The 22,809-nt window shown below is 42.7% G+C and overlaps 1 protein-coding gene across 3 annotated transcripts in view; it reads right to left on the reverse strand.

The window, feature by feature from the left end:
* The window catches only part of foxj3 (forkhead box J3), a 74,831-nt gene that overhangs the window by 46,314 nt on the left and 5,708 nt on the right, over positions 1-22,809 (reverse strand). For all 3 annotated transcript variants that reach the window (XM_084026759.1, XM_084026758.1, XM_084026757.1), the window contains exon 2: positions 188-694. In XM_084026759.1, the coding sequence (XP_083882885.1) occupies positions 188-508 (321 nt within the window). In that variant the 5' untranslated portion in view covers positions 509-694. The remainder of the gene's footprint in view (positions 1-187; positions 695-22,809) is intronic.

A 22,809-nucleotide genomic window follows, 5' to 3' on the forward strand; every position in this document is an offset into this window, starting at 1 on the left:
CTGCCACTATAAAAAAAAACTAAACGGAAAACCAATATCAAAAGCTCTAAAATAATGTGTCATATTTGACATAAAAAAGTCTGTTCAAGTCAGAAGACCCACTATAACCAAAAGGCAACTCTATCATGATGGCAATAAACTTTTACATCTGCTATATCGGCTTAAAATAAAGGGCTCTTTTTCTCACCTTCCAGCCACTGCCTGCCTCCCTGTAGTAAGGAAAGTTATCACAGATCCACTGGTAGATCTCGCTCAGTGTCATCTTCTTCTTTGGCGAGCTGTTGATGGCAAACGTGATGAGGCTGGCGTAGCTGTATGGCGGCTTGCCGTCTTTGTGCTGTTGTACCTCCTCCTGGTCCAACGTGGTGTTAGGATCCAGTAGGGCGCTCTTCTTGCCCATGCCTGGCCCGTGGGTATTTTGAGCATCCGCCTTGCGGATGGCCGCCTGCATGGTCAGCTGGGGAAGCCAATCCATGGAGGTCAGGCTGCTCTCCAGCTCCGACGTCATGTTGACGGCAGGCTGGGCAGGAGGGGGGAGGGGGGGAGGGGGTAGAGGAAAAGGTGGGGGCAGCGGTGGTTGATGCTCTGTGACTGATGGGGAGGGGACCAGATGTGGAATAGCAAAGAGAGACAGGTCGAGGATGAAGTCTTCCTCAGCTCAAGACATCAGCATGACGTCTTTTGGAGGTCAACTCTGGAGAAACAGGAAACAGACATGGCTTTATTAGTCCATCTATTCTTTGTTATAAGGAGTACAGTAGCCCATTGGACATAAAAGACATGCATATCAGCAACACTGCAGAGAACGAAGCAACTCAGTTAGGCCAACATATAAAACCAAGTGTCTCTGTAAAGTATGCTTATATTAGCTGTGCAGCAGCCCACCACTTGCTGCTCTCAAAGCTGACTCATAGCTGGGACTCCATCTGCACAGAGAGAGAGAGTAAATGCCAGGCAATTGTTTTCACAACTGCCAGCCAAATGGGGGAATGGCTCAGGAGGAATTCCGACTCTCAAGGGTAGTAAACCCCCCTCTCCTCTCTTCCCTGTCTGCCAGCTCGCCTGCCTCCTCCCCTTCCTCCCCCAAACGGAGCCTCTGCCGTAAACAAGCCAGCCAGTGTCGTCTTGCAAACCCTCCTCGGCCCTGTGCGTGTCGGCCGTACTGTGCAGAGCGCAGGCCACAACAGCCTGCCTCTCTGTCCCTCTCGGCACACTGCCCTTCCTGTCTTAAAATAGAGGGGCAGAGCAGAAAGCCATAAGCTACAAATGTAGGTGAACAAGGGGATCTATGGGGGGAAAATCAGAGCATGATGACACGGCAATCTGACTGGGGGGGAGAACAGGCGGGAGAATGAGGAATCCTCACCACATTGTGGGATTTTTTCTCTTGACTAAGCATGCTCGCACAAGTGTGTGTGTGAGCATGTGTGTGTGTGTGAGCATGTGTGTGTGTGTGAGCATGAACTCAGGCTGTCAGGCTGGGAATAAATAGTCCTGACGGCACTCAATAGGTCAAATACCATCTCTTTCAAAAATAGTATTTGTGTGCACTGTGGAATATGGAATCATATCAAGTTATTACCATTTATCCCAAGCGTACATACGTACGTTACAGAACACACACACACACAGACACACACACACACATTCTTAAATTGGGCAAACTGCTTTGGTGGTAGATGGTCACAAGCGGTTTGTGGTCATCCCTTTCAATTGATCTCTCACAGCAGGGCTTGGCTGGGCTATACAGCCAGAACCAGATGATGAAGGCATTTTTCATACATCTGTACAGAACTCTGAGAAGTAAAAAAACAAATCCAGGGGGGTTGGGGTGGGGGCATTGGTTTTAAATCTTCCCTTATAATCAATGCCAGGTTTCATCAGGCACTGTAAAGATTTCTGAGCAAAATGCATTTACATTTTTAAATATTTGATTCCCACATTCTCCACCTATAATGTATCTTTTGAGAATCAAAATTGGTGGATGAGTGGAAAACAGCAGCTGTAGTCAGGTTGAATCCATGTCAGTTATTTATTTTTTTTAAAATAAAACTTTTTAATAGAAAAAGAAAACCCCTACCTTTTTTAGGTCCGAATAATTTCTCAAACCAAAGCCAGAGCATAATCCATTTCTATAATGTGATGTTTAAAACGTGTGGCCAAATATGCTATTTCTGTCTTAGCTTCAAAGCTTTGAGAAGAACAATAGCATGACACGAAAACGGCAAATTCAGCCATACTTTGGCAATATATTAATCAAGAGTAGAGGTTAAATTTAATCCGAGGCCTGGATGAGAACAAGCCTTTGAGATAACTCTTCCAACTTCTGCATTCATGAGCAGACTGATAGATGAGCAGACTTGCTGACTGACTACTGACAGATGAGTCAGCCTAATGGTTCCTCATCACAGAAAAGACAAACAAATCATACACCAAATATCTCCACCCTGCAACTGCAGCAAAAGGTGACTCACTGCAAATGACTGTAATTTTCCTCTTCGAATGGTGGCCTATTGGAATATAAAAATAATTTGATGTTGAATATTTATCTATTTATTATCATCCATTTGAATATCTGCAGCACCACTCAAAGGTTTAAGAAAAGAAAATGTTATTCTCAACCTCTTTGATACTCAATGACCTTTTGTTTCAGCTTCTCTTAAGTGAGGATTTGTAGAGATGACGTAGCGTAAATCAATTAGTTCATAAAAGAATTGGCAGATTAGTTAAGCTGGTTCTTTGTGGTCTTGAGGTTAATGTTTCCATTCACACCAAAACCAAATGGGGGTATAAAAGACGAAGCCGGCAGAGTCTTCTGGTGGCCACCAGAGGTGAGCTGACAGAGACAGTAGTTGATGAAAGGCGCTCCACCCGCGACACAGAGACGTATGCCATTTGACCCTCTACGCTAATGATCCAGCTGCTACATAATCTGCAGGGCCATGTCGGTGTCTTAATTAGAGAACCTTGGGCTGTGGCAGGAATGATGAAGCACATCACAGGCAGGCAGTAAAGCGGGCCCCCTGCTGCCTTCATTACCCTGCCAGGCAGTGGGACAGTCAGAGTAGGGACAAGCCCCGGCCTGCTGCCACGTCAGGGATGACTGTCTGAGTGTGTTCACCGACGGGTCTGGGGGTAAGCAGAGTTAGTACCGAGGAGGCGGGAAAGATGAGAAGAAAAGCCAGGGGAGGCGAAGCAGTAGGGGAGGGTGTGAAGGACACCGCGACGCTGGCACCAGGCCTGGCAGAGAGCAGAAAGTGGGAACCAGTGTCAGCATCGATGGGGTCTGACAGTTCAGGCGCTATGATTACAAACCCAAGGGAACAGACTGCCCCCCCCCCCCAAACACATGAAGCCACTTTGATCTGGCTCGAGGAAAATGGGGCTCCGTCACTGTCACCACCGAAAAAGGAAAACTCTCTCTCTCATTCGATTTTAATTTGTTTTTTTAGAATGGAGCACTGAGAGGGCTGAGAGGGAGAAGCGATGGTCAAATTTATTCTCCATTCAACACTCAAAGTTTCTTTATCCTCCAGGGATTAATGGCAGATCTTGTTCTGAATGAGGATTTGAAAAGACTTTTCTGAAACATCTTAATTCACCAAGTTCTCTTCCGACAGAGCACTGACAGCAAATCAGCGATTGCGCTTTGTGTCTCAGCGACTAAGTCTGAAGTGGCTCAATCAAACTGACAGCACGGTTATTATACAAGTGTCAGGCCCTCTTTTATTCAATAATCACCAATGAGGCAACAAGCTGAGAAACAACCAGGGATTACTCAACACAACACATCAGATTACGTCAACTTCATCATGTTAAGCAAGTACGTACTGAGATGACAAGTCAGCAACTGCGTCATAAAAGTCTGTGCTGTTCCCCATCTCTGCTATTGCAAAATTTATGACTGTATTTAACAGGCACTTAAAAGTTTTAGTACCCCTCACAATGCATTGCCCTGGATAGAATTAATATTTCAAGTGGGATACTGCCACAATGGATGGCACTTAACAGCCTTCAACATTTCATAATATGACATGAACCATCCACTTTATTTCATTCTAATGCAGAAAGCATAGATGTTTCATCAACGTGGGTCATTTTACTGAAATTATCCCATTGTAACATCTTAATTACTTAAATGTAATATATTCTTTACAAATTCAAAGGTTTTATTTAAACATTATTTAATTGTGATTAAATATGAACATGTGTTCAACATTTTACCAAGTTATTCTGCTTGGTAATTTGATCAATAATGAATCGGCCACGGTATAGGCCTATTCAAGGATGGAATATCATTTCGTTTTCCCTTCAGTTGGGGTAGGGATGTTACCAGTTTCACAACTTGCTGCAGCGACCCAAACCTGATGGCAATTATACTGTTCCACATTTTAATTATCATTTCACTGCATATTATTGTCCAGCAGGAACCAAACATAGCCAGCCGCATCATTGAACACAGGTGCGGCATGCAATTTGTACGGGCTATATTAATCTGCTTCAATCTAAGTATGGGAAAATGCAGTGATGGGGCTCTGAAGCCTTTTCACCCTTCTAGGACCAGTCTGAAGAACTGGTTTAATTAAGGTAATTTAATCAAAGATAAGTACCTGATGTGCCATCTGCATGATTGTAGTCTGATGCTTTATTGTAAATGCAACAGGGTTCATATTTATTGAAACACATTTAAAGTGTTTTCATACCGACTTTCACTGATTTACATTTAAATGGATTATGTCTCTGTATAACAATAACTTCTGCTTCTGCTGCTTAAGTTTTCACTGAGAAGACTCAGAATATGCCTGATCTTCTGACAGTATTACTGCATATCTCATATAACTAAAATCACAAGAAATATTAGAAAGCCACAAGCAACAATTTAAAGAACACTGGTTTCAGGATTTGAGATAAACTACCCACAAAATATACTAAAAAAAGATCACTGCCCCGTGGTCACATGCTCGGTCTAATGAATGAAACTACCTCATACTGTCCCTCTGGTTCGCAACATCCACCAAACAGGGAACTACTGATTGAAGCAGAAGTAGAAGAGGCACAAAAAAGGGAAGTATGTAAAACTAAAAGGTGAATAGGACTGGTTTTACGAGTTGATTGCAGTCCAAGAGGGAAAAAATGAGGTTGCAGTGCTTTCCCCCGATAGGGTGCAGTATTTAAAGACGGGACAAGACAGCCCACAGGAAATTTTAGTCAGGATAAGAAGCAGAGTGAAACAGACGCATGCACCCTTAATATGGTCATACATCAGTCATTTCTGTTCAATAACGCAAAGTCAATAAATCTGACAAAGTGAGAGATTTGTGGGGGGGGGGGGGGATTTATGCGTGTCATTGGTGTGGATGAGTCATGATGTCTGATTAATATGAGTGAGCCTACTCATGACGTTTTATGCAGATCTGATACCTGTTCAAGCTGTGGAAGGGGCATTTGTTGTTTGTTCTGTGCTCACTACAGCAATCAATGAGAACAACACAAAGGCTTTTCTCCTCAACAGATAGAAGTACTTGTACTCTCGGTACATAATTCCCCCTCCTCTTCAAAGCAAGCATGCTTATAAATGACTAAAAAGTTTAACTCTTTTCAAGGTGAACAGGTTGGGGAAATCCTGTCAAATTAAAGGAATAGGTCAGCATTTTTTGGAAAATTTGCTTTATTTCCGAGTAATGAGAATTTCCAATTAAAATATAATCCTCACTAATGAAAACCACTTTGAACATTAGTAAAGAGTAAATGCAATTGCCAGAGGTAAAATATATAATATTAGGCTATATAAGAAACTATACCATTGTCGCATTAATCACCACCACTAAAGTTCATGAGTTTGGTGTGATGGACAACCTTTGTGGTCTAATTTAGCTGCTTGTTAGCGACTGACAAAAAAGCCTTAGATGTCTTATTCCAGGCATTTAGCCAAATACCTCTGGAAAAAAAGACTTCATGACAAGGGAACGGGCAGTGCTAAATGCTTGCTCGTTTTCGGGTTTTTGGACGCCTAGCGGTAGTGTGTTTCTCAAAATGCATACTTATTCCTTAGATTTAATATTTAATAAAATTATTTGTATTGTTAACCTAATTCCCTATGTGGGGGTTGTGATTTTCAGTTTGCTCTTTCAGAAAAAAAAATATTTATACTATTATGTAACACTCCACCACAGCGAGCCTAGTTTATTCTCTACCTAGAACACCTAAGTGGCTCTCGAGAACAACTTTCCTTCAAATACCTGACACAAGACTGTTGACGTACCAGACCAGTGTTCTCCTGCACTTATCTGCAATTTACACAATTAATCTGCTTTTACAGCGTCCATACATCCATCAAAGGGTACCACTCCAACAGCATGCACCTGCTCACACACACGCACACACACGCACACACACAGTTTATTATGACAAGAATCTTCCTGTAGTCTGATGGTATCTTGGCAAATGGGAGGGGAATCGCTAAGCGTGCTCCCTCTGTTATGCCTGAAGATTTGGCACATGCACTCACAACAACAACAGTGATGTAACCTGGTAACAAGCCTTTGGCATCTTTACTCTCGACCGAAACCCGGGTCATACCTTCCATATCAACGGCTTCATATCCAGTGTAGGCGAAGTCCTTGTTTTCCTAGCGATTGCAAGGGGATAAACAGGGAGGGGTGGGAACTCTGCTCACCTGCCCTTCCGTCAAAGGAATACTCCTCACTTTTTCCAGCCCTGGAGGCAAAGGACTTAGGGAGTTATTTTTGAGATCTCTGAAACAAAAATAGCAGTGCGAATTGTGATTGCACATGAGCTCTGTAATCATGCAGCGAACTACCCTAAGCCTCATCTTTATTAAAAAAAACAAAAAGTGGGTAACGGCAATACCAAGGCAACAGCTTTTAATGTCAGTCTTCCTTCTCAATTAAAGGCTTAATGGTTGAGCTGAAACCACCCCCAGGAAGAAAGCATTAATAACCCAGTCCTTACTTGCATTTTTAGGATGTGTCAATTATCGCTTCACCGCTCACACGGCTGAGCACTTTGTCCAGCTTATTGCAGCCTACAGCAGAGCCGGGTGCCAACCGGGGCCTCCTCGCTGCTAACAGAATGTCGAGCAGCGTCTATGTTTTACAGTGCAATCTATGTGTCAGTGTTATTAGTGTGTTACGTTGTGTTAAAGTTGGCTTTTAAGATGCAGACCTCTGCTGCGCTCTTTAAGGCGAAGGGGAAAAAAAATTGTATACATGCTCTTTCTGCTCCCCTACTCCCTCAATCCCACTTCGCCTATGGTTGAACAAATCAAGTCCATAATTATTCTGCCAATCAATCGGGAGCGCAAACGTGGCTGAGGGGCAGTTAAACGCTGCGGAGAGACAGAGCTGTCGACAGAGCAGAGCTAAACCTTGAGTTCTTTTAAACCCACTGAACCTTAAACAGGCAGGAGAGACACCTATGTCTTATTACGCAGTGCCAAACAAACAGAGGTCTTCTAAGTATGTGGTGAAGAGAAAAAGCATCCAGCTGCTGCAGAAATACAGACAGACAGACAGGACTGGCCATGCAGAGGGACAGCCGATCAGAGTACTGGACGATCTGGGAGTTGGCTGTGGATCAACCGAGCTGCTTCGGGCTGTCTGGAGAGGCCACAAAGCAAGCAACAGGGTTTGTGACCCTTGAATGCTGACACAGTCAATTCAAGAGAGATATGTGAATAGATGCAGCAGTGGAATATATTAGATATTCGAGAGATGCTCTCAGCAGTCAGTCTCTTTCCATGTTAATGTGGGTTCGGTGGGCTGGATGCGTGTGTGTGTATATATATAAATATATATAGATAAAAGGTACACAGAGAGAGATCTAGCTAGATGGAGGCAGTGCACACACAAGCACAAGGCCTTCAGCTCATTGTGTAATCTGCAGGTCAATACAAAAAACATATACAACATTCCAGTAATTGAATAAGCTTGCAGTGAATCAGAGCAGCGATCTGGAGGGGATGGTCTCGGTCCCTAACAGCTTGCCTGGGAGGTGGCCTTTGTTTCGGAGGTGGCAGGGGTGCCCTGACACAGACCATGCAAACCCAATTACCCCAGCCCCAAGGCCTGGGGGCCCCACATTAACACACGCCCCCCTGGGAGGTTGACTCCATGCCAGCCTGGCAGCCAGCAAGATCCTGCCGCTGAATCACAACTGGACCACTTAAGGCACTCCCAGGCCAAGCGTTTTGGTGGCAATTGTGAGGACTTATCCTCATCTGCATTCACTAGATCCATTTCAACGTCGATGTTAAGATACTGAGCCAGTGACTGAGGCATTGAGGTAATTGGAGCTAGGGTTCGTTTGCCTGGGATAAAAAAAAAAAGCTGTCCGTTGTCCATAAAGAAACTTATAGCAAAAAAAGCGTTGATCACCCTCGCAAAAATGCCAAATATTCAATGGTTCAAGCTTCTCAAATCGCGAGGATATGCTGCTTTTGAACTGAATATTTTTGAGTTTGAGGCTTTAGAAATGTATGTCGTATGTGTGAAGATTTTTAAGGCTATGTTGCCTTTATTACATTGACAGGGCAGATAGAAACGGGACAGAGATTGGATGACATGTAGCATTGTAAATAATTGATTAATTGTGAAAATAATTAGTGAAATTCACAGGTAGTTACAGCTCTGATCTGAACCCTGAGGAACAGGCATGTTCAAATATTTCTAATGAGAATTACAAAAGATGTTAGGTATAATGAAAAGCTTATATATTCAATGGTTTTCATAAACAGTATACTATGACTCAGACATAATGTGGCACAGTGTGCATGTCATCCCTCTGAGAAACAACCGTGTATGAGCCGCATTTTGTAGTGCAACATAGACGCGCTACAAAAGAAACCATGCTAGAATTATTCAAGCGTGATTTAAAGGAATTACCTCGGTGGGCAATGCATTGCTACATGGAACAGGAATCAGGTCATGAATTTCAAATTTCGACAGTGGATCAGCATCGGCAGTTCTGAAGCTGGAGCTGTAACACCGGTTTACAAGGAGAGAGAACCCTCACTTTCCAATCCAGAAAGTACAAAGTGAAGAAACTAAATTCAAACAGAGCAGATATTGCTTGAGGTTTCGGTAGCTGTTAGATGTTCATCTCACGTAGAGCCTAAAATCGTCTTCATTTAGAACGGCACTGGAGTTATAATTAAAACCATTTTGCTTTTTAATCAATATTCAATCTCTCAGAAATAATTAACAGCACATTAAAGAGTTTACTGCCTGATTGAGCGGAATGCCTCTATATCATTAAGCTGTTGAAGCGCTGCTCTTTGAATTCTCATGTCCCATTTCCCTGGTTTGCTGCACCTCCGTATATAGGCTCTTTAAAATGCTCCTGGAGTCGTACTGTACCTGCAGATAATAACACAGCCCACTGATGACAGCGTGCATACTCTCCCACTCTCGCAAAAGCATTGCTTTTAACATGTAACGCATAAACACAGCTCCGTGAGTGAACCTGCATGTGAAACGCAAAGCTTAAACAAGTCTACTGAATGCAAAAGCTTCACAGGAAATAGCAATTTATGATCAAGGTTTCCACGGCATATTGCTGAGGGCGGCCACCTGCTATAAATCTGTGCCCTTTCCCCCCTCAGTGATAATGCAGCATTCATTGGAAGTTGCACAACACCATGTGTTGTTGAATATGTGTTTTATTAGAGGGATTAGAAGTCACAGGTTAACTGTTTCAGATTTTCTTCTCGCGCCATCTTCTGCTTTACCATGACATTGTAACCACTTATAGCCAAACAGACAGCACTTCAAGTGTCTCCATCACTCTATCAAGCACATGATGTGCAGGAGACCCGCACACACACACACACACACACTAACACACTCTGCACATACCTGAGGAGACCTGCAACAAACAGAAAAGAAACAGTCTCAGCAGTGCTGCAGAATACAGTATGAAAGCTAACCAATCAGCTGTTGAAATGACCAGGAATTTACCAGGAATTGTCTGTGTTTATCCAAGCTGATGAATTCCTTTGGCATTCTCTAGATTACTTCCATGGTAATTTCGGGGGGAGGGATTGCTGATTAGAAGAGTGGAGTAAAACACGAGGCCGAGGCTCTCTACAGCCCAGTATGACAGACATCTGTTGGTGTCTGTACCTGTTCTCTTCACCCTGCTCCGTTCCACATAATTTAAATTAATTTGGTTTCCTGGAGACAATGTTGCTATTTATCTGGGCGTGGATGAGGGGGTGCAGGTAGCAGCAGTCATTGTTGGTTTAAGCTCTGCAGTCAAAAAAACCTGGCAAAAAGAAGTGGATACATCACAGTAAGGCTGCTGCTTCACAAGAACCAATAGGTCATCAAAAAAGGATTTAGCATAATAAACAGAAAACACTTGAGGGTAGGCCTAGAGTCGTTTTTGGCTTCCACTACTGAACTGACAAAATGTAATGATAACTGAAAAACATAATGATGAGAGAGTAGGAGGAATGCAAGCCAGTGTTGGAGAGGTGCTGACCACAGTGAAAGTACAGGTGTGAAGGAAAAATAATCGCACACTCGTTGCCACAATACAAAAAAGGATTTAATTATTTACCACCACAACTCAACACACAGTGGCATTCGGCTTTTCGTGTCTCTGAAGAAAGGCTTTGAGACAAATTATGGATTTGCTGCCTGTATTACTTTGGCAATAAATCATAAATTAGCTCACAACACGTGATAGTCCAGTTCACCACGGCAAAAATATGAATAAATACAACATTACAACAATACATTGAAATAATCAACTTATTATTGCATTGATTTTAACACTCATCAAAAATCATAACAGTAGGTACGTTATTATTGCGTGATAATATCCTATATATCGTCCTATCCCTATGCACCATATCATAAGACTGTTCAAATTAAATGCTCTGGGGTACAACCTTCAAAACGCTATGAAGGTCCTTGGCATCATTACAAAGAATAGTACAGAAAATGTATATATTAATAACCGTTTCACCACTAAACTGTACTAAATCCAACTACAAATGTCACATCAACTACAACAGATTAGAGCCCAATCAGAACACTTGGGAAACTTTTTAATTACCTAATGTAAAATGAGAGAGGATAAGTGATCGTTAACCTGTTAGTCATGAGAGGAACTCCCTAACGTCGCCACCCTGTGCACGTCTGAAAGCGCAGCACGTCAGAAACGGAGGAACTACCGTCAGTGTAAAGAAGCAGTCAGGCAGCAATCTGAGCGTGTCATCAGACAGGAGGCAAGCGCAGAAGGAGACACTGTAGTACTGTTGCGAAATCGGCTGCAGTGTTTCCATTGAGGGACTCTAATTTCTTTGGAGGAAGATGAAGAAGCCGTGTGGGCAGCAGACATTTTATTCTGCTCCCCAGCATCATATTAGACATGATGGGTCAACAGTTCTCTCCCAACATGTGAAATAGCTATGCACATTGGTTAAGACAGTTAATTAATTCCTAAGTCTCTGCTCCCAAGGTACTGCTTTCCAGTTTGTTTGCAGTTCTGGATATGCTTTTCAAGTCAAGCACAAGCCTCGGAATACAAAAACTGTGCACAGCGTTCTGTTAGACAGCTAAAAAAAAAAAAAGTCACTTAGGCTGCATTCACACCAAATCAGACATTGCAGCGATTACCGCAGGATTGTGTGACGGTGTGGGAGTGTCACTTAAATGGCCCATTTGTGTGATGCCATGCTGTTGGTATGCCAGGGATTGCCAGTCTGCATTGATGACATATATTCTTTCAATAACTAACCAGGATCCCAGGCCCATGTGCACCAGTTTAAATCAGTGGGTTTTTAACTGGTCCACATGGCCAAATTGAGTGACTACACGTGAAACATCATGCTCTTCTTCCTGTGCCCGTCTACCAGTCTGATCCAGGATTATGCAATTGGCCACTGCAGCGTGACGTCAGGTTGCGTTTCTCCAAAAGTTCTGTTTCAACTTTTCAGCACTGCATCCTCTGCAGTCTCCACCGCCGCAGCCTTAAATGCACTACACATTCAACACCAAAATGCCTGATTTGGTTTGAAGGAAGCCTAAGTCCTCAATTTTAGGACTATAGATAGACATGTTTGTTATTGATCAGCAATTGTGTAATTGACTATTTTTCAAAAAGTAATTAAGTAAAGAGTAAATAACCAAAAAGGAAAAATAATTAAACTGTGAATTAAATTGCTTCAATGGAGTTGTATAAGAAAAAAAAAAACAGACCTAAGTAAGTGCTCTATTTTGAAGATGGATGCCTCGCCTTTGGACGCATTACAAAAAATATGATCATTCTCTTAATCCATTAAAAATGTGTCTAATCTGCAGGGTTCTAGAGATGTTGTGGAACGAAAGGATCCTTTATTTCTTGAGTTGGTTGTTGAGATTTAGATCCCGGAGAATATAGTTTCTTTCTTTTTGAGTTAAAAAAAAAAAAAAAAACTACTTCTATGCACCTTGAATAGCCATCAAGATTTAAAGACCCCATGACATATTGTAGAGCTCAGCTTATGTGAAGTGGCTGTTAACCTTAAATCGATCCAAAGAGCTCATCAAAAGACTTGAGTGCTTTACATTATTGGATTGAGACAGAGGCCAAAGCATCCCAACATCGACTGGGGATTAAATTCTTTATGAGTGAATAAAATCACATTCGCACAGCTATTGGACAGCCCAGCACAGACTAATGGGGTTTATGACACACTTCAGGAACTGCAGTGTGGATGGCAGGTGACATATTCCTGCTGCTGCTGCTCAGTCAAAGCACCCACAGTACTGTATGTATCATCCATCCATCGTCTACCGCTTATCCTGTATTCAGGGTCGCGGGGGGGGCTGGAGCCGATCCCCGCTGTCATTGGGTGAAGGCAGGGTACAGGATAGACAGGACGCCAGTCTATCACACGGCCCATATTCATAAATCATTAGTTATGGAAGAATCTAGAGAGGGAATAACCGTGTTTAAAGATAACAAAAATTGTAATCATGTGATTGTATCTTGAAACTGTTGGGTGTGATCATGATTGCATTATAAGATACTGTCACTCAAAATGTTCCATTACTGAGATAAGTTAACATGTTACCCCATGTTATAGTAAGGTGTAAAACACTCACAGACCTCAGAATTACATCAACAACAAGCGTGTTAGGATGCTAAACTTTCAGTAGAAAATCACACAAAAGCCTCATTACATTTGCTAACAGTGGTGATGATGCACAGTTGTTTCTTCACACCATGTCTTGCTGGTGTAAAAGATAAGGCTAATTAACGTGGCACCATTTGCATCTTTACTTGGAATATTTCAACAGCGAAGGGAAGAGAGCAGACACAGCAGGCTAATGAATGTTTGATTTGAGAGGGGAGACTTCCTGTCACTTCCAGTGCTCCTGACATAACCCTCTCCTAAACCCCTTAAATTTCCGTTCTCTGCTATCTGACTTGTCTGTCTGCGTCTCACCTTTTCAGCCCCACCTTAAATCCCTGAGTACACCCCCGCCTCTCCCCCCTCCCACTACTACCACCACCACCACCACACAGGCAGCACTCATTACAGCAGATTTGCATGTCTGCTCCAGAGCAGTATGAGAGGAGATGAAACAGAACTCCCAGTGGCTGCCTCTGCAGAGCTTCACTCATCTGACAGAAAGAGCTCCACCTTGGGCCCAAGACACAGCCAGCAAACAAATGCAGGCTTCATAAACAGGCCATACACACACACATACATACACACAAACACCCCAGAAATAATATAAACTTCACCATATTCAGTTTAAATATATCTATATTCAGGAGGTAAATTGGAAAAACTGAATTCTACCTTCCAGCACATTGCTCCCCTCCTTGCACATAACCCATCAGGCCTGCTCAGCTAAGAAGGATGACACCACCAGTTATGTTACTGGACCATCTGTCCCCATTCTCACTGAGAGCTCACACATACCTAAGACCGATGATGACCATCTTTTTTTATGTGGATGTCATGGTTTCTCACCCTGTCCTTATGAATTTTATTATAGTCCATTTGTGAGACAGCAGCTGGGTGATAATTCAGAAATACCAACTACCATCCTTCTTTATAATTATATTATGACTAAATTATCCAGCCATCTAGTCATAATAAGATTATATAATACTAATTTAATATGCGATAAATTCAGTTTTAACAAAAATCTGTCAACCTTTTCTGTTCCAGTTTTTTTTTCATTTGTACATTAATATTATAAATAGTTGAAGTAATGAGTCAGTCAACTGACCGAAATAACTGCCAACAATTTTGATTCATGGTTTAAGACATTTATGATGGGGTATTTTTCTTCCTTAAATTTGAAGATTTGCTGCTCATTGAAGTTGAAAACATTACTTAAGCCTTAGGGAAAATGTTACGGTTAACTTTTCACTATTTTCTATGATGTTCTTACTCAAAATCTGTTGGAGAGAGATTGTTGTTTCAAATAATCATCTTAAATTTTAGAAGACCTTTAAGTTGGTGGGTGGGTAACGCGTTCTGATGGTACCACATGCTCTGTCACACTGCACAATTAACCACGAGCACAACTCATGCCAGTTTTTTTGGTCGGCGATGACTAAATGTCACACACTTTACTAAAAAAGAAAGAGCAAAACCTAAAAAGGGTTAAAAAAAACAAAAACGTACATATTTCACTTTCAAATTAGTTGCTTTTGTTCAGGATGACTCCCTTGGTGAAAGTGGTGCATCATGTGTTATGAGTCACCATGAAAAAGGAGGGCAGAGACACCTATACCACACAAGCTCCTGCCATGTATTGTTCTCCACTGACCTCACTTTAGTAAAATAACACCGAGTCGCGGTGGCCTAAAAACTATAAAGACCATTCAGAAGAAAAGGAAATGTTTGAAAAAGTTTAACTTATTTATATCCTGTTCATATTTTCTTGAAATAGAAACCAACAAACACATTCTGCTGCTATGAACCGTCTGAATTTTGCAGTTTGAAATGCATTTATTGCATCATATCCACACAGAAAATCCTACTCAGTCCACTCTGACTCATACTCAGCAGATAAATAAAATGACGAGATATTAAAAATGAGAACATGGATGTTATTTTTGATCCAAGACTTTCAGATCCATATTCTGAGAAAACTGCAATAGGTGGAGATATATATTTATAGATTATAGAAAACAGCTAAATTATTACTAGCGTACTGTATTTGAAAATATGAGATATAGCAATAAGTTGTTATTGCAAAAATAATGCAGAGTGAGAGAGAAGCCTGTGTAACAAGTCAAATCTGTCAAATCAGAAACAGATTTCTGAACTCACACCCCTAACCTCTATGAAGGTCGGACTTATTTTAGCTAGTCCTACCCAGTGCTGTTGAAAAAGAGTTGCGACACGCCATGATCTCACCACCAGGTGGTCACATGGGTCATGTAGCTGTCTATAGTTCCAGCTCTCTCAGTCCAGTTTCAGGCAAGACTCACAGCAGTGTGTATAATTGCATCGGTTTTCAGTGAATAATAACGGAAAATGTGCATTGATTACTACATCGACTACACTTATACGACTATAGTCGATGTAGAAATCAATGGGCAATCAATGTGAAAACCTAATTTCCAAACAAAGCCCTTAATGTCTGTGATTTGGTAAGAGTAAGAAATTGATAAATGCCTTGATGCCATTCTTTTATGTATTTGGTGCAGTTTGAAGTTATGTCAAAATGCAATATTACACTATCTTGGCTCATTGTTAAGTGTCTATCAAACAACATAATCATCTCTACAAGCATCTCCATCGCTCCACCAGCATGGTCATCTCTACAAGCCTCTCCATCGCTCCACCAGCATGGTCATCTCTACAAGCATCTCCATTGCTCCACCAGCATGGTCATCTCTACAAGTATCTCCATCGCTCCACCAGCATGGTCATCTCTACAAGCATCTCCATCGCTCCACCAGCATGGCCATCTCTATACAAGCCTCTCCATCGCTCCACCAGCATGGTCATCTCTACAAGCATCTCCATCGCTCCACCAGCATGGTCATCTCTATACAAGCCTCTCCATCGCTCCACCAGCATGGCCATCTCTATACAAGCATCTCCATCGCTCCACCAGCATGGTCATCTCTAGAAGCATCTCCATCGCTCCACCAGCATGGTCATCTCTACAAGCATCTCCATCGCTCCACCAGCATGGTCATCTCTATACAAGCACCTCCATCGCTCCACCAGCATGGTCATCTCTATACAAGCCTCTCCATCGCTCCACAAGCATGGTCATCTCTATACAAGTCTCTCCATCGCTCCACCAGCATGGTCATCTCTATACAAGCATCTCCATCTCTCCACCAGCATGGTCATCTCTATACAAGCACCTCCATCGCTCCACCAGCATGGTCATCTCTACAAGCATCTCCATCGCTCCACCAGCATGGTCATCTCTAGAAGCATCTCCATCGCTCCACCAGCATGGTCATCTCTATACAAGCATCTCCATCGCTCCACCAGCATGGTCATCTCTACACGCATCTCCATCGCTCCACCAGCATGGTCATCTCTATACAAGCATCTCCATCGCTCCACCAGCATGGTCATCTCTACAAGCATCTCCATCGCTCCACCAGCATGGTCATCTCTATACAAGCATCTCCATCGCTCCACCAGCATGGTCATCTCTATACAAGCATCTCCATCGCTCCACCAGCATGGTCATCTCTACACGCATCTCCATCGCTCCACCAGCATGGTCATCTCTACAAGCCTCTCCATCGCTCCACCAGCATGGTCATCTCTATACAAGCATCTCCATCGCTCCACCAGCATGGTCATCTCTATACAAGCATCTCCATCGCTCCACCAGCATGGTCATCTCTATACAAGCATCTCCATCGCTCCACCAGCATGGTCATCTCTATACAAGCATCTCCATCGCTCCACCAGCATGGTCATCTCTACACGCATCTCCATCGCTCCACCAGCATGGTCATCTCTACAAGCCTCTCCATCGCTCCACCAGCATGGTCATCTCTATACAAGCATCTCCATCGCTCCACCAGCATGGTCATCTCTAGAAGCATCTCCATCGCTCCACCAGCATGGTCATCTCTACAAGCATCTCCATCGCTCCACCAGCATGGTCATCTCTACAAGCATCTCCATCGCTCCACCAGCATGGTCATCTCTATACAAGCCTCTCCATCGTTCCACCAGCATGGTCATCTCTATACAAGCATCTCCATCGCTCCACCAGCATGGTCATCTCTATACAAGCATCTCCATCACTCCACCAGCATGGTCATCTCTACAAGCATCTCCATCGCTCCACCAGCATGGTCATCTCTACAAGCATCTCCATCGCTCCACAAGCATGGTCATCTCTATACAAGCCTCTCCATCGCTCCACCAGCATGGTCATCTCTATACAAGCCTCTCCATCGCTCCACAAGCATGGTCATCTCTATACAAGCATCTCCATCGCTCCACCAGCATGGTCATCTCTACAAGCATCTCCATCGCTCCACCAGCATGGTCATCTCTATACAAGCCTCTCCATCGCTCCACCAGCATGGTCATCTCTATACAAGCCTCTCCATCGCTCCACCAGCATGGTCATCTCTACAAGCATCTCCATCGCTCCACCAGCATGGTCATCTCTATACAAGCATCTCCATCGCTCCACCAGCATGGTCATCTCTATACAAGCCTCTCCATCGCTCCACCAGCATGGTCATCTCTACAAGCATCTCCATCGCTCCACCAGCATGGTCATCTCTATACAAGCATCTCCATCGCTCCACCAGCATGGTCATCTCTATACAAGCCTCTCCATCGCTCCACCAGCATGGTCATCTCTATACAAGCATCTTCATCGCTCCACCAGCATGGTCATCTCTATACAAGCACCTCCATCGCTCCACCAGCATGGTCATCTCTACAAGCCACTTCATCTTAAGTTCTTTAATATCAACTAGCTGGCTCAATTAAAGATTCACAAGAGATAAGCTAACGTGTTAAAATGTCAAAAGAAATGCAATTTCGAGCAGCAAGCGTGCATAGGAATTAATAGGGTTTAATGCTGGAACTATCAAGTGTTTGGAACTAATCGTTGCTCCATGACATGCATTACTATCACTGTTTTCCTTACAATGTAGGTCTATGGGAGTGTCATAACTTTCTTTTTCAATGTTACTGGTTGTACCTTAATGCCATGTGTCAGCTACTTCAAGGTACAATAGTAGCAACGTTGCAACTATATCATATCAAGTTATATTAAGCAATATTAAGTTATTAGTTTTGTGTGCAATACAATGTGACACTTAATTCCACTTTGTGTATTCATTGTGGAACACGCTGTGTGACCTCTACCTGAAAAATGCATCTAAAAATGTGGCCTTAATATTCACTGTTGAGGCCCGTTCCAGCTTTAAAATTGATTTGCATGTCCTGTGACGGACAAACATAAGTGTGGTTCTGTGGGGAATATTGTTTAAACCCTTAGCAAATTCTTGGGTGCGACAAGATTTTGTGATACAGTCAAAAACATCAAAAATGAACTGGCACCAGTAACACCACCGATGATCTGCAGCCCAGCTTCTTGTTTCAGTTCAGTAGCAATATTATAGCAAACCGCACAACCAACAAATACAAGGGCATGCTTTTGTAACAGAAAAATTACATATAGTATATAGGCGACTATGTAGGTGTGCTATTGGACTGAGACATTTCATGCCTCTGCTTTATAAAAGGCACCATGGGGATTTCACTGAAAGCAAAATGTTTGATTAAAACAAAAAGGAAACTCAAAAAGCCAGAGTAATGGTCAAAGTGGCACTTGCTCAAAGTGGTTTTAAAAAGACAGTTATTTTGGATGACTAAATAAGGATTATCATGCATAACTCAGAGTGGCGATCAGCATTAACCAAAGACTTGATCATTTGCTCCTCTCCAATTATAGTTACTTTTGTCTTTGCTTCATTTGAATTTCTTTGACTGGAGTCGCACAAAAAAAATCACAGCACTACGAGCTGCCTGCAGAACTTAGCGGGAGTATGGCCAAGCTGTACGGTGCACATTAAGTCATTAAAGTCCCCATGCTCACAGTCCCTTCCTAACCCCCCACTGTACACACCAGTAACCCACCCAACCCCCCCACACACACACACACACACCCACCCACCCACACCCCAGCACTAAGCCTTTCAGACCAAACGCTGCTCTGCCTTCTGCATCTTAATAAGAGGAGGGAAACTAGAGGGAAGTGAAGACATGGCAGTCTTTTAGAGGAAGCCGAATAAATGACTGAACACACACCCTGGGGCGGGCATGCCGGGGGGTTTCCAGGAGGTCGGCGCGAGCGGGGCCAATCGTGTCAAGACGAAGGCGGCAGACTAAAACAAAACTGACATATCAAAGCAGCTAAGCCTTGTAGAAGGGAAAAGAGCAGCCAAGACGCCGCATTCAGCTGCACAGCTTGTTTCTGCTTCAATGAGAGACAACATGACCAAAAAACGGCAATTAGCGATTAAAGTGGAAATTCCATCTGCTGCAAAGCTGCATCTTTTTCCAATCAAAAACCATATCTGAGTGATCCTATGGCCTTTGATCCCATTCTTGTTTTACTTTCAGGAGGTAGACAAACTATAAAAACCATGCATTTGAAAAAATATTCTGTGCCCAAACACTTATCTTCTGCCCTAATCCATATAATATTTAAGAGCAACTGTTCAAACGTTACCTTCCCAGTACAGCCAAACCTCAATCATTACTAAAACAAACCGACTAGGCCTTGAGGCAACTTTCACTGATTTATGGAGATAAATGCTTTGTCTACATGTAGAGACCATAACCTCTGACAACCTGGTTACACTGGGAATGTGCAATATAAAAGTGCACAGATATTGCAGGATAATGAGAGCACTTAAATTAGTTATATTTTTTAAATTAGCTTGATGAGAACCAGTGTGGCCTTAAACTCAGTTTGCTTCTCACCAGATAAACTGTTTACTACATATCTTCTTTCCTTGTGATAATGAAGAGATTCCTCTGAGGTTGCTGCCATGCTGACACAGCCTTTAGAAGCTTATATTCAAAAATGGGTGCATTAAGTGCATTTTAATTGACTTATATCTACCCACTGTATTGTCTTCCAAATAAAAAAGATCTTCTGGCACTCCTAGAAGACTTAAAAGTAGGTCACTCAGTCTCCTGTGAGTCATAGATTTTGGCTGGGGACCAAGCAGAGCAGGTATGGGAGAGACGGAGCTGGAGCCGAGAGGGGCCTAATGGTATACTGATATCTTTTCATTTTGTATTATAAAAGATAATCAAGTTTACTTACAACTCTTGTGCTTTTCGTGGTACACTTTATTATCGAGCAAAATTATATGCGGAAGGGAATTAAAACGAGAAAAATAAGTGTTACACACTTAATGGCATCATAAATTTACACACAAATATATATTGTAGTCAGGCCTCCTGAGGAACATTTAAACCTAGTAACTGCATGAAAACTCCTCCACAGTCTTTACATCTCGCTATATAAATTTCCTCAGTGAAGCAGATTTCTGAGATTGCAGGTGCAGTCTCATTTCTCTCCAGAGTCGAGGCCCTGGGCTGTTCTCCCAGGGCCTCGGCACCTTGGCAGAGTGGCTGAGGTGTGGGGTCGGAGCTGGGCATTAGATTTCCAAGCGGTTACTTTTTGAAGGCAGTGACTCAGCCTGATGAAAGCCGTCAGTCACACAGCCACCCGAGGACAACCACATGTTGAGGAAGCACTGATGTGCACAACTCCGCTCTGTGACCGACGCACTGATACTGTCTTAATTACATTGGGCAACTGGCACAAACCACGTCGCCTCAGCCATTGAGCCCCTCCTCCAGCTAACCTCTCCGCCCTCTCATTCATCCAACCGAGGGAGAGGCATGCAGGCCAGAGGAAGTATGACTCATCTGAGTAGCAAGATGCATTCTTCTGAATTCTCTACAGACGTGTTGTTTTCTAAGTGAAGAGCACAGGAGAGTATGGTGCAGCGAGAGATAAAGAAAAAGAAGTGAGGACACTAAATTAATCAATAATCAAGAGAGCACCTATGTGAGTGGAAGAAAAAGGAATAGGGGGGGGGGGGGGGTGATGGGGCAAGAGCGAGTCATCATTTGTGTGCGTTTCCTGGTCCACACAGATCAACATTTCCTCCAACTCCACCGAGAGAATCCTTGGCTTCTCTTCGGGGTTTTCTGAATCACAGATGGAGATTCCAAGTACTACATTTAAGGCTAATCCCTCAGGTTTCATGCAGAAAGAAAAAGCGACAAATCACGACAACAGAGAGGTTTTGACGTGCATTTCTGCTGAGTGTGCAGAGAACGAGGCATAAGACATATGAAGAAGAAGTGTTAAATGATTAGGTCACACAGATCCACCACAGCTCCTTCCCAACCAAAACCACATCTGCAATACTTGGCACTCGCCCCTACAGATCATGAGCCTCACACACACCACATCACACACAGTCTCCAACTTCTACATGAAGCTATTTCTGGACCAGCCCACATTATTGTTGTCTGAAATCACAAAACAAATGGAGAAGCTACACACAGCCTTTAGGTCGGATCAACCATCAACAAATGCACCCGTATCATGATTTCATACCGTCAGCAAAGGATGAACTTCAGTGATACAAGAGTTAACTACGTCCTCAAGACTCCATTATATACTCCACTATTTAACCCTACTACGCAGGCTTAGGAATGTGGACTTAATTAAACCTGACCTTATCTGACTTTCCTCTCTGCAGATTGGCATTGAAACATTTGAGAAATTCTTCATTGTTACTCCATTGCTGCACAGTGAACATACACAAACACACACAAACACACACACAAACACACACACAACAGGACACAGCAATAAGCCAATAAACCTATGAGGGACAACATATTATTCGCATTGCACACTTCTTTTACGAATACTAATACTTTGTAAGAGATTATGCCACCAAACATCACTGACCGATCTTTGTCATCTGACAAGACAACCATCAAGAGTCTGGATCTAAAGTTCTGGTTAAGTGCACACAATCTGCAGTGTTTATCTATGCTCACACGTATGCACCGCTGCACAGAGCAGTGAGATTATCATATCATCAATCTGGTTCTTTTTTTATCAATCTGATTTGTGGCAGACTGTACACTTGTCATCCTCATGGCCACTATCACCACTAAACTGCCATGAAATGCACGCAGTCCACAGAAGGGAGCTGATGGTAACATTTGGAAAATGTTACTTGATTGTCATTTTTCAATTGGGATTTTAGTACAGGGGCAGTTGCCCCCATTTATATGATCCGTCTTAAACAACAGATCAGTGACTGCCGATCTGTAGACGAAGCCGTGTTGTTTAGCCAGTACAATTTTTAAAAATGTTATCGGTTCAAAACTGACAGAAGTCCCCTTCTCCTCTATAATAAAACTGTCTCTAGGTATCCTGCCATTTCACCTGGAACTGAATTTTGTATCTGCCACAGGAGCCACTGTAATGATAAAAACAGATACCGAGAACTATGATGAAAGCCCTGTTCTTATTATTTAAGCTGTGTCAGCTTAGCAAGCTTCTCTTCCTGCACACAGCTTGAAAGTCTCCTAAGAGTGTGAATCATATAAGCATATCAATTGCTTCTACTGAGTAAAGAACAAAAAAAAAAAGCTTAAGAGAAATGCACTGATACTGAAGGCCTATCAAAACTCAAGGACAAAGAATATGATATGATGAATTATCAAATCCTTCAAGGCATTGAAAAGTCAAGTCTTATTCCTTTAGACTTCGGTAT

This window comes from Eutrigla gurnardus, assembly GCF_963514095.1.
Source record: "Eutrigla gurnardus genome assembly, chromosome: 2".
Taxonomy (NCBI): domain Eukaryota; kingdom Metazoa; phylum Chordata; class Actinopteri; order Perciformes; family Triglidae; genus Eutrigla; species Eutrigla gurnardus.